The 16,289-nt window shown below is 43.5% G+C and overlaps 2 protein-coding genes across 4 annotated transcripts in view; one reads left to right on the plus strand and one right to left on the minus strand.

Moving 5' to 3' along the window:
- Positions 1-8,867, plus strand: part of MAGI3 (membrane associated guanylate kinase, WW and PDZ domain containing 3) — a 248,819-nt gene extending 239,952 nt beyond the window's left edge. For 2 of the 3 annotated variants that reach the window (XM_043575875.1, XM_043575876.1), the window contains 3 exons: positions 151-294; positions 6,068-6,206; positions 7,729-8,867. In XM_043575875.1, the coding sequence (XP_043431810.1) occupies positions 151-294; positions 6,068-6,206; positions 7,729-8,849 (1,404 nt within the window). In that variant the 3' untranslated portion in view covers positions 8,850-8,867. Of the gene's footprint in view, positions 1-150; positions 295-6,067; positions 6,207-7,018; positions 7,110-7,728 lie in introns of all 3 variants that reach the window. The other variant, XM_043575877.1, reaches the window with a different exon arrangement.
- A 71-nt stretch (positions 8,868-8,938) lies between these two features.
- Positions 8,939-16,289, minus strand: part of PHTF1 (putative homeodomain transcription factor 1) — a 91,056-nt gene continuing 83,705 nt past the window's right edge. The window contains exon 20 of the transcript XR_006296712.1: positions 8,939-9,395. The gene's annotated coding sequence lies outside the window, so the exon portion shown is untranslated. The remainder of the gene's footprint in view (positions 9,396-16,289) is intronic.

The following is a 16,289-nucleotide window of genomic DNA, read 5'->3' on the forward strand; positions in this document are numbered from 1 at the left end:
TTCGACCCAAACTCCCATTCCTTTCTTATGATCTAGAAATGCACACAGACTGTATAAATGCTGTCTTCCAGCGACAAAGGTAGCCTTTCTTCAAACTGTCAGTAAAGCAGTCCACGAAAACTTGTTTTCCTTACGCTCTTTCTCTCCCAGAGCCTCGGCTGTTACCCAGTGGAGCTAGAGCGAGGCCCCCGGGGATTTGGGTTCAGCCTCCGCGGGGGGAAGGAGTACAACATGGGGCTGTTCATCCTGCGTCTGGCTGAGGAGGGCCCCGCCATCAAAGACGGCAGAATCCACGTGAGTTCGCTTCTGTCCACAGCCTTTGCTTCTGGCTCCAGACCGGGAACTACTGAAAACGGTTGATCAAAGGGAGTGCGGAAACCCCCCCGAGCTAAGCAGCCAGGTTTTTCCATCACAGAACCTGAGAGCAGCCGCTCCTGGTTTAGACGTTCTGACCCCCGGTGATTCCGTGTCCTCCCTCGAGAGTGCTAGGCTGTAGCTCGGTGACGCTGTCCTCACCGTCTTGACTTTGCTCCATAAGGAAATTTACTTTTTACTGACATCATCCACATTTGAGGGCAAATGGACTCATAAATAAAATATCCTTTTCATCTTATTAAAAGTCTTGGAAATGCCAGGATAAAACAGAATCTTCAACTTCTTTCCAGAAATAATAGGCCCAGGATTTTTTTTTTTTTCCTCCTAGCTACCCTACAGAGGTAGCCAGAGATCAAAAAGCATGACTCTCCGAACCTTGACTATGATCTGAAAGACTAGAATTCGCATGGGTCGTGATCCATCATAGTTGCCCTCAATTCTGAAACACTAGCTTTGGACAGGGCAACTGCAGACCAGATTGTTTATGGGTCTGCACATAAGGTATTTTCCTCTTTCTCTGAACATTACTTAAAGAGGAATCTTATAGAGGGGACGTGTGCTGGCTTCGATTTTTTTAAAAAAATAGCCCACTAGCATCCCATTAGTTTATACATTAGATTTTACATTTAATGTACATTGAATTTTAAATTCCAGACAGCCTCCCCCCTACTACTCAAGAGAACTTTGGACTTGCTCCCTCTGCCACCAGTTGGCATCTGGGAAGATAATTTTTTTTTAATCAGATGGTATATTCTAATAATGATTGCAGTTCTGAATTTTCCACATCACTGCCCCGTTCCCATGACTCATTTTGTAAACATGTGTCAAGTGTCTGCTTTACCCAAAGCTTTATGAGTGAGAACTGAATGAACTGGGAGAAGGGGTAGCCCTAAACCAAATAAGACCCCACCCCTCTTCAAATGACCAGACCTGTGCACAAGGTCAAAAGGCGGGGAGTATGAGTGGCTATGAGTGGAGATTTCATATGAGTGGAGAATGGGTGGCATTAGAAAGTGGGTTAGGATTTCAGTAGAGAGAGCTTGGTCTTTTTTCTTCCCTCTCTCTCTCTTTTTTTTTTTTTTTTTTTTTAAATCTGGGTATACTTTAAATCTGCCAGTTTTTATTTTAAATTTTTTTTTCAACGTTTATTTTTTTGGGGACAGAGAGAGACAGAGCATGAACGGGGGAGGGGCAGAGAGAGAGGGAGACACAGAATCGGAAACAGGCTCCAGGCTCTGAGCCATCAGCCCAGAGCCTGACGCGGGGCTCGAACTCACAGACCGCGAGATCGTGACCTGGCTGAAGTCGGACGCTTAACCGACTGCGCCACCCAGGCGCCCCTAAATCTGCCAGTTTTTAAAAAAAATCTCCCATTGTATTGTCACAAAAAAACCAAACAAAAAACTAGGATATAATTTTTAAAGTTTTTTAAAAATTTTTTTTAATGTTTGTTTATTTTTGAGACAGAGAGAGACAGAGCATGAGCAGGGAAGGGGTAGAGAGAGAGGGAGACACAGAATCTGAAACAGGCTCCAGGCTCTGAGCTGTCAGCACAGAGCCCGATGTGGGGCTCGAACTCGCCAACTGCGAGATCATGACTGAGCCACCCAGGAGCCCCAAAAACTAAGATATAATTTTCAAAAGTTGGTTCCAAATATAACCCTCAGATGCACTAATCTCACAAAACAAATAAAAGGCAAACAGGCCTTAACGCAGACAAAGTCTGTTTCTAAAACATGTCATTCTTTACAAATGAATGGGAGCTTCGGACTTTCAGGGTTAAATCAACTCTCATTTCAAAAGTAAGATCTGATGTTTGAAAGGGAGCTATTACTACCATGCCCAGGTTTGTTGCAAACTCTAAGAAATCAGCTTTTCAGAGAAGAATTCTTTCTCTGGCTACTAAATTATCAAAATCTTGACTTGCTAAGGATCATGGCTGCTTTGTACTAATGACAACTTACTCTGGTGCCACCGCCCAAATGATGAGAGTTTATCTCCAGCAGACTCACACTGCAAGGCGACCTGGGCATCCCTTTCTGCCCCATCCTCCTGCCTCCCTTCTCTCCTCCCTCTTTGTTAGGCTGATATCTGTACTTTGTGTCCTGTGCCTAGTATTTATTTCAGTATCTTCAGTCCTTTTATTTTTAGAGAGAGAGAGTGCAAGCAGGAGAGCGGGGCAGAGACAGAGAGAGAGAGAAAGGGGGGTGGGGGGAGGGAGAATCTCAAGCAGGCTCCTTGCCCAGTGAAGAGCCTGACGCGGGGCTTGATCCCACGATCCTGGGATCATGACCTGAGCCGAAATCAAGAGACAGACACTCAACCAAATGAGCCACCCAGGCACCCCTCCAGTATCTTCAGTCCTGATCTGGGGCCTGAATATTCATACTAGATGCTCTGTAGACATTTGTTGGAAGTGTAGAATGGATGACAAACACTAATGAGAGAATTGGGTTTTTTTTCAAAATCAGCTCCCAAAACTTATTACTGGGTAGACAGGACATGAGATAGATGAAGTTAGCAGGCAATGTAATAGTGTCATTCAGGAAAAAAAGAAAATGGGAGCCTGTGATATAGATGGAAAAACGCTGAGAGTCAGGGGCATCTGTACGTTTAGTGAGTCCTAAGCCATCCGTAAATCTGGTCGAGATCTGAGGAGGACAGAAAAAGGTGTTCTGGGCAAAGGCAATGAGATCAGCTGAGTGGGAAAGTCTCACATTCGGGAATAGTGTCAGATTTAGTTAGATCTTTACTGCAGGACAGAATCAGATTTAGAGAATGTCGTCTGTCGTCTTCCAGGTAACATGTGTTTTCACTTAGTTTTAGCCCCACAAAAACCCTTTAAGGTAGGTGGCATTTTCCCCACTTATAGATGTAAAACTGAGGCTCTGGGAGACTAAAAGTCCCTTGCTGGCCTCACTCAGCCTGTGATGGCCGTGGTGTGGCCCAGATCTTTGGTCCTGTGAGCCCAGCCCGGGTGTTTTCACGTCAGGCCACGGCTCATGCCTGTCTGGATTAGATTGTTCCAGAGAAGTATAGAGGTTCTCAGCGCCTTCTAAGAGAATGTAAGCAATGTGCTGGAAACATTGTGTAATTTTAATATACACTGTAGTGGCTGTGGTTGACAGAGTAACTTTTTTGAGGAGCCTAATTTTTCTCTGTCCCCTCTTCCTACTTCTTCCTTTGGTTCTCCTATTCTCCTTTGTTCCTTTCTTTGCTTTCTCTCTCCTCTCCTCTGTCCCCCATAATTTCATTTTTCAGTAACACAAACTTGAACTGTTATTTGTTCTATTTATCAAAAGATGCATTCTTCATTTTAAACAACAGAATTTTCAAAGAATGTTCACGTTTCCCTCTCACAAGTGCCATTTTTTGTCTGCGGCTTTGTATAGACCAGTCGAGGACTCTTCCCTGCTCTGAGGGCCTGTCTGCCACAGATTTGAGAGCCATGGGGTTCTAGTCTCCTTCCTGCAATGTAGTTTTAAAGTTAAACAAAAATGACACCTGGTGGCAAATCTGTTCAATTACAAGCTTTATTGCAATTTATTCGTTGTACCGAAAGAATCAGAAATATGCAGCTTAGGACACTGAAGTTAAGCCAAAGAATGTGACTGCAATTAAGGGAAACCTCAGTCATGTTTTACAAGATACGCCCAAAGCACACTCCAAATACCGTCTACCTTAATTTCCATTTGTCTCTATCAGCAGGACTGATTTGTCACTTGTCATTTGTATTTATTTCAAATTATTTTTCTTCAATCACTTATTATTAAGGGAAATCTGGGTATTAGCTTTTATCTCACTCATATATTCTGGATATAAGTATTTTTATTCTGTTTATTACTTTTTTCCATCCTATTATGTTTATTATCTTATTTTGGTTAGTTTTTTTTTTAAGTTTTTTCTCCTATGTTAAGTCCACTTATCTTGTCATACCCTCCAATTATTCAAGAGATTCCTTTTTTTTTTTTCATAAATATGCAACAAAACCTTTTAATCTGTTTTCTTTTTCATAGTTGACATGTTTTGCGGTGTATACAGTGGGGGACGGGCTCGGGTAAATCTTCCTCCTGATGCACTTGAAGTCCTTTGGGGGAAAACCAGGAAGTAGATAACTTGAAAAGGAACATCTGCTTGTGTTTGGTGTGTCACCAGGTTTTATCTCATTAAATCCCCGCCCGGACCCCAGGAGGTGGGTACTAATATTGTCCCCATTTCACAGAGAGGAAAATGAGACCCTCCGCCGGCTGGAGGTGGAGCCAGGGGTGAACCACAGACATGACTCCAAGGCCCTGCTTCCTGGCCACTGGGCTTCGCTGTATCTGTGGCTACAGCCTTTCCTACCAGCTTCTGTTAAATAATTATTGAGTCACCTTCTGTTATTTCTGGATTGTTTTCGTAAGCTCTTAGAAATTTTTGAGCTGTTTGGAATGTCAGTTTTCCATTGTTCGCTGTTTTGATTTTTTTAATGTCTATTTTTGAGAGAGAGACAGGGTCGGGGTAGGGGAGCGGCAGAGAGAGAGAGGGAGACACAGAATGCGAAGCAGGCTCCAGGCTCTGAGCTGTCAATATGGAGCCTGATGTGGGGCTCGAACTCACAAACCACGAGATCATGACCTGAACTGAAACTGGACACTTAACCGAGTCACCCAGGCACCCCTCGGTTTATCTCTTTTAAAGCCAAACAAGCCTCTGCTTGTCACCTTGAAACATTTTTTTATTTTGAGAGAGAGCACGTGCACATGAGTTGGGGAGGGGCAGAGTGAGAAAATCCCAAGCAGGCTCCATGCTGTCAGCACAGACCCCAACTTGGGGCTCGATCTTACCAACTATGAGCTGAAATCAGGAGTCAGACACTTGACTAAGCCACCCGGGTGCTGCTGAAATATATTTTAAAATCACTACCATCGTTGTCTTTTATCAGGTCCTTTTGCAAAAGTGACACTTGATGTATCCATGTTTCCCCCTTTTCTTTTGAAATACCTAGACAGCATTTCTAGTAAATAGCAGAGGTACTGAGGCATCTCATTCTGGTCCTTGGTTTTATGTTACCTAGGGAAGTTATTTTACACTGACGTCACGAGCATACGCCCGTTACTGGTTTTAAATCAGTATTCATATGGATATATTCTCCAAGCTGAAGTTTTTATCTCCGAACATTTCATTCATCTAGTGCCTCATACATCTACAGGCTGTGCTGGCAACATGAAGGGGAGGGGGCAGTTCTCCGTGGAGGCCAGGAAAGGCTTCCACGATGAGGAGCCACCAGCCCGGGTTTTAGAAAATAAATTCCAGATTCAACTCCTCTTGGAAAGTACTCTTCCTAGTGGGTCATTCAGACCCAGCCCTGTGGCATCATGTGGATCATAGAGACCTCACCTCTTCTGGCACTTACTTCTCTTTTGGTTGAAAACTCCAGATCTCATTTGTGATTTCAAGGTGCCCAGATCCTGTTTCCTCCTCACATGCGACTTTCTCCTGTAGGATTTCTACAGAGCAAATAAAGCTGGACGCTGTCTCTTCCCACTGCGGCCATCCATCCGCCCATCAGCTTTAGCAATGACACAGCACCGTGTACAAGTTAGACAGTTTGCAAATGAGTCAGTAAGGTTGAGCAGCTGTCGAGTGGACGGAGCAGAATCGAAGGAGGATGCATAGTTTCATGTTGTTCCTGTGAATGTTCCCTCTCTAGGTTGGTGACCAGATCGTTGAAATCAATGGGGAACCTACACAAGGCATCACGCATACTCGAGCGATTGAACTCATTCAGGCTGGTGGGAATAAAGTTCTTCTACTTTTGAGGCCAGGGACTGGCCTGATACCTGACCACGGTAAGGAAAGGCTCTCACCTGGAGCTGAAAAGTTATGGAGGGGGTGATGACAGAAAAAGAATGTCTGTTTGAAGGGGCTATTTTGCTGGCTAGTTCAAAGGTAAACACCAGAACCATCGAAAGCTACTTACACAGCAGGGTTATTAGAATATTACCAAGTGGCTTCAGGCGTGATTTGTGTTGGGATGGAATATGTTAAGCAATTTCAATAGAAAACTTGTAAGTTGCTTTTATAGAGAAACGTGCTTGTAAAAAAAACAAGGACGTCAGAGGCAAGTGATTTAAATGTCATGAAAAACGTTTGAAATCTCTTCAAATGCCACTTACTTCCTCATTATAAGATCTACTCCCTTAATGGAAGAGAAGTTTCTCTCAATGAAGAGTAGAAGGACTTTAGGCTTCTCTGGTCCCTTGTGGAGAACAAGTTGCTCTGACCCTACCTGGCGTCAGGGACGTGGATGGGACTGTCTGTTCTCCTGCACTGGGCTTCAGGTTCCTTGGTTTCGTTGTAGGTTTTTGAAACAACACAGGATTTGAACATCATGTTTTAACTGAGAGCACTAGCCTAGAGTACCACACCGCCAGGACTTGTCCCTTCTAGTTTCTGCACCCCCGCCCGACCCCGTAGAGCTTCTGAGGGACAAGTATAGACGTGACCTCCTGCGGTCCCCTTCCAGCCTATAATTCTCTGTTATTACCTTCCACCATCTGCTTGTAAACCATACGTTCCCAATGACATCTTTGCTAACTGCGCTGTGATTTTTTTTTTTTTTTTTTTACATAGTCCTAGGCCTTTTCTCTTCCTTCTTCAGGTTTGGCTCCTTCCGGTCTGTGCTCCTACGTGAAACCTGAGCAACATTAAGGCTTTCAGGGCTTTTCTTGGTCTTTCCTTAAAAAGACTTGGTAAATTTGCATGTCTTGTAAATCACTTCCTTCTTTTTTTTTTTCTTTTTAATTAAAAATGATGCTATTAAATACATCTCTTTCTATCTTCTGCACTTTTCAGTTTCCTTTTGACATTAAATTTGACAGCTTAATGCAAGAAAATTATTTGTAAATGCCCACGAACCTCATTCCGGTTACCTCAGTCGGGTGTCCTTGATTAGTGATTTTGGCATATCCATAAGCTCTGTCCTTTGATGACAGCCAAATTAGTAAGCTTCTTGGACCAAGTAATTCGGTCCAATTTTATTATTTATTTCTTCTAAGTTTTTTATTGGGCTTTACTACTTAGGAAGACTTTATATTTCATATATTATGTAATTAATTATAAACTGGAAAAATGACTACTGTTATTTTGGGTACATTTAAACAACCCACCCTTCGTGCACAAGTACAGCTGTCTATGTAATCTAACTTTATAGAGATGGTAACATACATAAATTTTATTTACGAAATATTCATACTCAGGCTATTTAAGCAGTCAGTACAATTCGAATGGCTGTCAAAGTTCAAAACTTGCTGTCCCTATTTGTTGTAATTCTAAAATTTAATAATGTTCCCCTCAAATCACTTTTTGTAGGTGATTGGGATATTAATAATAATCCTTCGTCTTCAAATGTGATTTATGATGAGCAGTCACCATTTCCCCCAGCGTCACATTCTGCTTCCATATTTGAGGGGTCCCCCATGCCAGTAACTGAAGAATCTTTAATGAGAGCTCAGATATGTGAAAAGACAGAGGAATTAAAGGGCGGTGTGCCTGAAAAGAAAAGCACTTTAAATGAAAATCAGCCTGATAAAAAGCAGCACTCTTTTCTCCAGAAAAATGTGAATAAAAGGGATCCACCCGGCAGTCATGGGCATGGTGACAAGAAAAATCTCTTAAAAGTAGAAACTGGCGTTACACAAAGAGGTAGATCTGCTAGTCCCAGGAAGCCGGCCAGCCGACATGCAGAAGAACGTTCGGACAAGATTCCCAGTCCTCCCACCACTGACCCCAAGAGAAGACCCAGAGATCGGTCCCTCAGCCCCAGGAAAGGGGACAGTAAAAGTGGTCAGACCGGCACCAGGGCAGGTTCTGGGCAGGATCACTCTGGAAAAAGCAGAGGACGATCTTCAAGCCCAAAGAAGCAGCAAAAGACTGAAGGCAGCAAAAGCCGACCAAATACTGAAGCCAGAGGACTAGAGTCTGAGAGTCAGAGAGGAGGGGGCCGCGCTAGGGATGGTGCTGAGCAGATCTCGGACGGCAGGGAAGGATCAGGTGCTGCCAGGAAAGACACAAAGCAGAGCCAGTCTGGGAAAAACAGGACAAGGTCCCCAGAGAAAAGAAGCAAGAGAATGGATGAAAAGTCTCTTCTGCCCAAAAAGACTAGTAACACTGCTAGTAGACCAGAGTCTGAGCAGGAAGAAGGAAAGAAGGCCACCGTGGGAGAGACAAGTTCTAGCAAGGAGAAAACAGGAGAAAATGTCAAAAAATCAGAAAAGCTGAAGCAGGACCCTGAAGAAAGGATGGTTTTAAACAAAATGGAAGACCCCCGAGGAAAAGAACAAGAGGCAGCCGACAAAAACAGAGAGGGTGGAGGGTTCCAACCTGAGAGCGCTTCTCCCGTTAGGAAAACACCAATCACTCCAGGGCCCTGGAAGGTGCCAAGTGCAAATAAAGCCACAGGCACTACTGGTGTGGCCGAGAAACGGCTGTGACCTTTGGTATAAAACAAAGAAAAACAAGTCGTAATTTTTCCTTTCTAAAAAGCAGCATTTTTCAAAAACAAAAGTCATTTTTTTTTTCCAGAAATTCTGAAACACACACATTTTACTTTGAACATCAAGTTACCCAGGCTGCATGAAGGGCCTTCAGGACTGCTAAGAACCAACCGTCCCCCGGCTGGCTGCCCTCCCGCGCGCTCATCCGACATGCCCGGCTCGGGTGCCCCGGCCCGTCGCCGTGAGTGTCCATGCTGATGTGCACACAGTGTGGTCACAACTCACTTTATATCTGTGCCAAGTTATCTACTGTATCACGTGTGTTGTATCCGTCTCACTCAGATAATTCCACAGTAATGAAAAAACTAGGTTTGGCTTGGAAGTTGATATCCTCAATAGCATGCTGCATGTTTACAGAGAGAAATATTTGAGTCCTTGCAGAAGAAGGGATTGTTAGCTCGTCATTAAAGATGGCGGTTGCCTCTTCTAACAGCTACTGGTGATGGCCCAGGCCCGGTTTAAAAATGAAACTCCAAAACATCACTACTGAAAAGAAAAACAAAATGTAGTCAAATATCGACACTTTCTTCTGGATTTTAATTCGGCTGCATAAGGTATTCTGAGTAACTTTCAAGATGCCACTTAACAATTGAATGTTCAAAATGAGACCGTACTTTCAGCACTGGAGAGCTCACCTGCTGTGTGACCCAGCCCTGATGCAGTCTTAGCGTCTCAGGTCACCCCTTTCCTTCAGTTATTTCGTTATGAAACCAGAAAGCAGCCTGTGGAAATAGTGCTCACGGCTGTTCAGAGAAGAGCCACCACATTTCTGTTTCTGGATATTTGGGTTGGACCTACTACTAATTCATTAATTGTTAATACATAGTACATATCTGGAGAGTCCAAAAACCAGACAGATTGTGAGGGACTCCACCACGAAACAATCTGGTGGCAGCCATACAAGTTCAGGTGTTCAGAGGCGGAACCTGCGTGAGCCCTGCTCGGCAAGAGGATAGACATGGCGGTAGACAGAACGTGCTAGATCGTATTTTAATTTCTAGCTACATTAACTTATTTAAAAAGCAAGAAAGGGAGACTAAACATTTGCTTAGCTTGTACACATTTTCAGAGTTCTTTCTAAAAGTCTAGTGAAAGATGTTTGTCGGGAGGTAGAGACCGTTCTTAACTCCGTAAGACAGACCCAGGTTTTTCAGTCCCCTGAAGCAGCATTCAGTAGCGACTATAAATAAAGGAACAATCTCAGAACAAAACAATTTTATGGGGTATTTGAACACCCCTGTTCTGTCACCTGGGTTCATCTTGTTATTGTGAAACACGTTATGTCCAGGTCGTTTCCTCTTAGAGTTCGACTGTGAAAGTCTTTAATGTAACAACAGAATCTGCCCCTGTAGCTGAGACACGCTTCCCAGAGTGAGAGTTTGAAATCCCCTTTCATCCAGAACTATATTTACCCATCTATTGTAACTACTTGAATAGAGAAAAATTAGGAGGCTTGATAAATGCTAAGAATTTAGTACCACAGAAATGATTTATTTTCCCAATAGTCCACAATTAGTGATAAAGATCCTATTTTTATTGTTAACTGTGACATAACTTTGATGTCCTCTGTTGTCAGTCTGACGTGGCTCTTTCCTTCCTAAGTAACCTGTCACTGTACTGATTATATACTGACTTAGCAATGTGGCCTTGGAATGCTAAGCAAAATATGGATGTACTGGTTGTAAATGTTTATATATTGTACAGTACCTTTATATATACACTTGAGGTTCTGATTAGAGAAAGAGATCTGTAAATCGCTCGTTATTTTTTATATAGATATTAAAAAAAAAAACCAAAAAACTGTTTATGGCCTGCATTTCTTTTACTGTCAGATTTAATATTGCTTTCTCTTTGTGGAGTGGATTCCCATCACAGTCTGAGTCCTCAAATAGATTGTGTTCCCCCCGAGTAATGAACATTCAAAATGCTACAAATCAGGACGACTCATAATGATGATTTTACCTGTATGGCTGCCTTTTATCCGTATGTAAACCTTGAAATGGGCTTGAGGTAAATATCACTGTGCCTCGTCATTGTAAAGAAAATAGCTTTGCATAAATAATTTGCTGTCTATCCCCCAAAATCTTTTATACCGTCAGGGAGAGAAAAAGACTGGTCTTTTTCTGTGCACTTTAGTATGACCAGCATTCAGAGAATATGGTTTTATGAAAGCAAGGAATATTCAAATTGAACTGTGTAACAATTTGACTAATCACCTCCACAAAGATGTGTTTAAGCTGAAGTTTAATCCATAGTGTGCCCCCAGAACTACAGAACACTGGTAGAAATGGGGACTTTTGTCCCCAAAACAAAATGTGATGGTTCAGTCTGGTGCGGATACATGAGAGCAACTTCTGACATTATCCTAGCATGCTCCGATTCCTAGGAACGCTCTAGGTTTTTTAAACAATAACAGATTTATTTATTTAGACAGCTCTTCACTGGTCGTGTTATTAAGGTTTACCAGCAGTACAGTGATCTGTTTAAAGCATGCCGTGGTTATTACATGAACTCTGCAATCTTTGCTGTAGTTAACTGAATTCGTTCAAGAGATCCAATGACTTGGATCTGTTTTCATTGTTGCTGTGCAAGCGAGCCAGCCTTCTGTGAAGAGTGGGATTCTGACCACTCGAGAACTCTGAATCTTTCTCTCAGATACATTAAAAATATGAAAACATAGCCAAGTGCTTTAGCCTAAACCTATAATTTTGACAGAGAATCCTTTGGGAATTTGTCTATTTTACAGTGTTTGCATTAAAGTCAGGCAGCACTATTATTAGCAAATACACAAGAGGCTTATTTTGTCCTGAATAAACAACCATTTGTTACCTTGAGTAATACCTTATCACAGTTTATAAGCTCAGGCATGCTGCCGGAAAGGTATAGAATTACTGCACATTTGTGAAATTCAAACTTCATTATTCAAATGGGCACCAAGAACTGCAAGAAGCAAAGGATGACTTTAGATGAGTAAACTAGTCAGTACGTGTGCACATGAGATTCAGTTGAATGAATTTACTTCTCAATAATCCCAGATCACACACCATGTTGGGAATGAGACCCATTTGGCCCACTAGGAAGGTGTAGCTCTAAAACATTTCAAAATAAGTAATTTGGAAGGGTGTTATTTTTACTGTGCACAAGTCCACTTGCCTCTAAATACAAAGACATATAAGCTTATACTTTGTGGGACCCTGTGGTATTTACAATTTTTGTATCTCTCTGACAGTAAAGAAAACCATACACCAATTAGGCAAGAATTTGGTTATTCAACTATACAAAGAGTTTAGCTCATATTAAACATTAGCTATAACGTGCATTTAGGAAATTTCAGGTTATACCTCCATAGCAATTTTAAAAAGGATAGTTTTTCCCGATACAGGTTACTAAGGGAACAGGTTTTTCTCAACCTTACTATGGTTACTGCTATTCCTATTAAATGTATAAATGGCCTAATCTAGTCCTGTTTTTACATCTCGGTTTCTCGGTAACAGCCAAATATTACCAAAGTGTATTAGATCTCTCTCCTTTTTTGGGATCAAAACAAAAGCCCAAGTTTCTAGAAATTATACACAGATCAGTGAATCCCTGAGGGTAGGAGAGCCATGAAGTTACAACTCTTCCACCCTAATGGGAGAAAAGCTGCATGAAGGTGAAGTTACTTGAGGTCTACTCCTTCGGTCTAAACATTTATATGGAGCACCTAATTATGGCAGCAGGTACTGGTTTGCATTCTGGGGACCTAGGAGTGGACAAAAAATAAAGCCCCTGCCTTAAGAGGTTTACACTCTAGTGGGAAGGGACAAGTAGGCAAAAAATGAGAGCAGGAGAGAGGGAATGCCGTGGACTGGGAAGATCCTCCCTTCCTCCCATGAACACACCAAGGCTGCAACTACATATGGTGCAACTCACTCTGAAAATGACCCGACGACTCACAAAATCTCTCTTCCACAGCTAGAGAGAGAAAGAAAAAACTACATCGAGAAGGGTAAGAGGGGAAGAGATGCCCCATCAGGAACCAAACCCCGGCGGGGTGACCCACAGGTGGGGGAGGGAGAGCACGGGCACAGATGTCTTCAAGGAAAGGGAGGGGTTCAAGCCCCACATCAGGCACCCCTGCCCCAGGCCTGGGAATCTGTCCTGGGAAGATGAGCCTCCCATAACTTCTGGCTTTGAAACTCTAGGAACTTTGAAAATCAGCAGGCCTTAACTAGGGGACAGCTAAAGGGCTACAGGAAACAAAGACTCTGCTCCTAAAGGGCCCTTACAATTTCATTTGCTCAGAACCAGCACAGAGGCAGCAGTTTGTAAAGCGTCTAGGTTATACTTAAAGATTTACTGCCCAATTTTAAAGCATGTGCTAGAGGAGCAGGGATCTGTAGGAAACTTCTCTGGAATGGAAGTACTGGCAGACACCATTTTTTTTTTTTTGCCCTCTTCAGCCTAGCTGGCCCAGCACTGGCAGGCACCAGCCCTGACGCACTCCATCTGCCTGGTTGGCATCACCAGCCCCACGCGAGCATTCACCTGCAGACCTGCCCCACCCAACATGTGCATCCTGGCTGGCACCCCGCCAAAGCAAATACAGCCCTGCCACACCCAGCAGGGAGTCCCAGCCAGTACCGGCACTCATCCAAAGCAAATCTTGTCCTAGGGAGGAAGGAGGTGCCAGTCCCACCCACTAGCACACCCACAATCGTTGCCTGCAGCCAGCCTGGAAGGAGAGGGCAGCCCCACCCACCCGCATGCCTGCAGCCACTGCAACCTCATCACAGTAAGAGGGCACACGCAGCCCACACTGGAAACACCCTTGGAGCACCTGGTTCTGGCAACCAGGGGGATTGAGCTACTAGGCCTCAGAGGATACGTTCTATGTAAGGCCACTACCTTCAAGATCAGGATACAAAGCTGGACTACCTAATACATAGAAACAAATAGACAAAATGAGATAGGAATACGTTCGAAAAGAATGAACAAGACAAAACCTTAGGAAAAAGGCTAAATGAAAACCAGGTAAGCAATCTAACTGATAAAGAGTCCAAAGTAATGGTCATAAAGATGATCTCTGGATTTGAGTGAAGAGTGGATGAAATCAGAACTTCAACAAAGAGATAGAAAATATAAAAAGGAACCAATCAGAGCTGAAGAATATAACAAATGAAAAATATAATAGAGGGAATCAACAGATTAGAGGGTGCAGAAGAACGTATCAGCAATCTGGACAATAGAGTAGTGGAAATCAAGTTGAACAGCATAAAAAAATTTTAAAAATGAGGATAGGTTAAGAGACTTCTACGACAACATCAAGCACATTAACATTCACATTATAGGAATCCCAGAAGAGAGAGAAAGGAGCAGAAACATTTAAAGAAATAATACCTGAAAACTCCCTAACTTGGAGAAGGAAATGGATGTCCTGGTCCAGGAACCACAGAGAGGCCCCAAACTGATGAACACAAAGAAGTCCACGCCAAGACAAATAATACTTAAAATATCAAAAATTAAAGAGGGAACCTTAAAAGCAACAAGAGAGGAAAGGAAGATGGTGGTGGAGCAGGAGGACCCCACTCCCGACCCTGATGAGGCTCGGTTCACCTCATCCCACAAATACAACGAGATAACTATCATATTATCCTAAATACCCCAGAAATCAATCTGAAGACTGGAAGAACAAACCACAACTAAAGGTAGAGAAGAGACCACACTGAAGAAGGCAGGAAGAACAGAGAGGTGGCTTGGGAGAAAAACAGATTGTGGCTGCCATGGTCATGAAGAAGGACAAGAGACAAACTAGCACACAGGGGAGTGCATGGGGAAAACAAATCCCCATAGCTATTAGCTTGGAAAGTGAGAGGGCCCAAATTTCATGAATTCTTGCAACCAGCAGGGCTTAAAGCTGGGAATTTTAAAGGTTGTGTGCTTGGCTTGGGAAGAGTTCAGAGGACATTGGGACTGCTCTTGGAAAAAAGCCAGAGCAAACAGCCAGTGGACAGGCAGTGTGGAAACAGCGATCTGAAAAGCATCTGAGGCACACAGTGGGGAAGTTACTCACTCATCTCAGAGAGGCAGCATTCATGGAGAGATCCCTCCGGGAACAAAGGAACTGGCAGATGCCATTTCCCTCCTCCACACCTGCATAGGGCAAGAACCAGTAGAGCTATAACACTCACTACCTGACTTACTTAGTCCAAGCCCCTCAAGCTTTTGTGGAATCGCTCCGACTTGTCACATGTGCCTCAGTCACAGCACAGCAGCCCCCTCCCTCAGAATGCTGGCCCAAACCCCTGCCCACACCATGTCTCCCCAACTGGGAGGTTTGTGGAGTCTTGGTTCTGGTGGTGGCGGCAACAGCTCTCATTTCACAAGCAGGCCAGAGTACACCTAGTTAAAACTTGCCACATTAAGGCCAGGGGTCAAACACTGCCCACAAAAGCCTAAGACAGCCTTTGCAGACAATTGGCCTGAAGGATAAAGTGGCAAGAACACAGTAACAGAGCACACACAGTACACGTTAGAGATACTCACAGAAGCACCAGGTCTTGGGGTACAGGATACAATACAATGCAAGGTACTATAGGACCTCTTCCTCATTAAGCCTTTACTCTCAAGAACATGAGATGTAGCTGGGGCGCCTGGGTGGCTCAGTCAGTTGAGCATCCAACTTCGACTAAAGGTCATGATCTCATGGTTTATGAGTTTCAGCCCCGCATTGGGCTCTATGCTGATGGCTTGGAGCCTGGAGCCTGCTTCAGATTCTGTGTCCCCCTCTCTCTGGCCCTCCTCTACTCATGCTCTGTCTCTCAAAAATAAATAAAAACATTAAAAAGAAAAAAGAACATGAGATGTAGCTGACATTGCTAACATGCAGAAATAGGCACAGAGACTCACATAAAATGAGAAGACACAGTAATCTGTCCCAAATGAAAGAAGAGCACAATTGGGGCGCCTGGGTGGCGCAGTCGGTTAAGCGTCCGATTTCAGCCAGGTCACGATCTCGCGGTCCGTGAGTTCGAGCCCCGCGTCGGGCTCTGAGCTGATGGCTCAGAGCCTGGAGCCTGTTTCCGATTCTGTGTCTCCCTCTCTCTCTGCCCCTCCCCCGTTCATGCTCTGTCTCTCTCTGTCCCAAAAATAAATAAACGTTGAAAGAAGAGCACAAGATCATGGCCTGAGATATAAGTGAAACATACATAAAACATGCCTGATAGAGAATTTAAAGCAGTGATCATAAAGATACTCTCTGGACTTGAGAAAAGAGTGGTGGGCATCAGTCAGACTATTAACAGAGATAAGGAATATAACAGATACAGAGCTCAAAAAACAAAGAAAAATGCATGATGGAATGAACAGGATGGAAGAAACAGGAACAAATTAATGACC

Source organism: Prionailurus bengalensis, chromosome C1 (genome assembly GCF_016509475.1).
Source record: "Prionailurus bengalensis isolate Pbe53 chromosome C1, Fcat_Pben_1.1_paternal_pri, whole genome shotgun sequence".
NCBI lineage: Eukaryota > Metazoa > Chordata > Mammalia > Carnivora > Felidae > Prionailurus > Prionailurus bengalensis.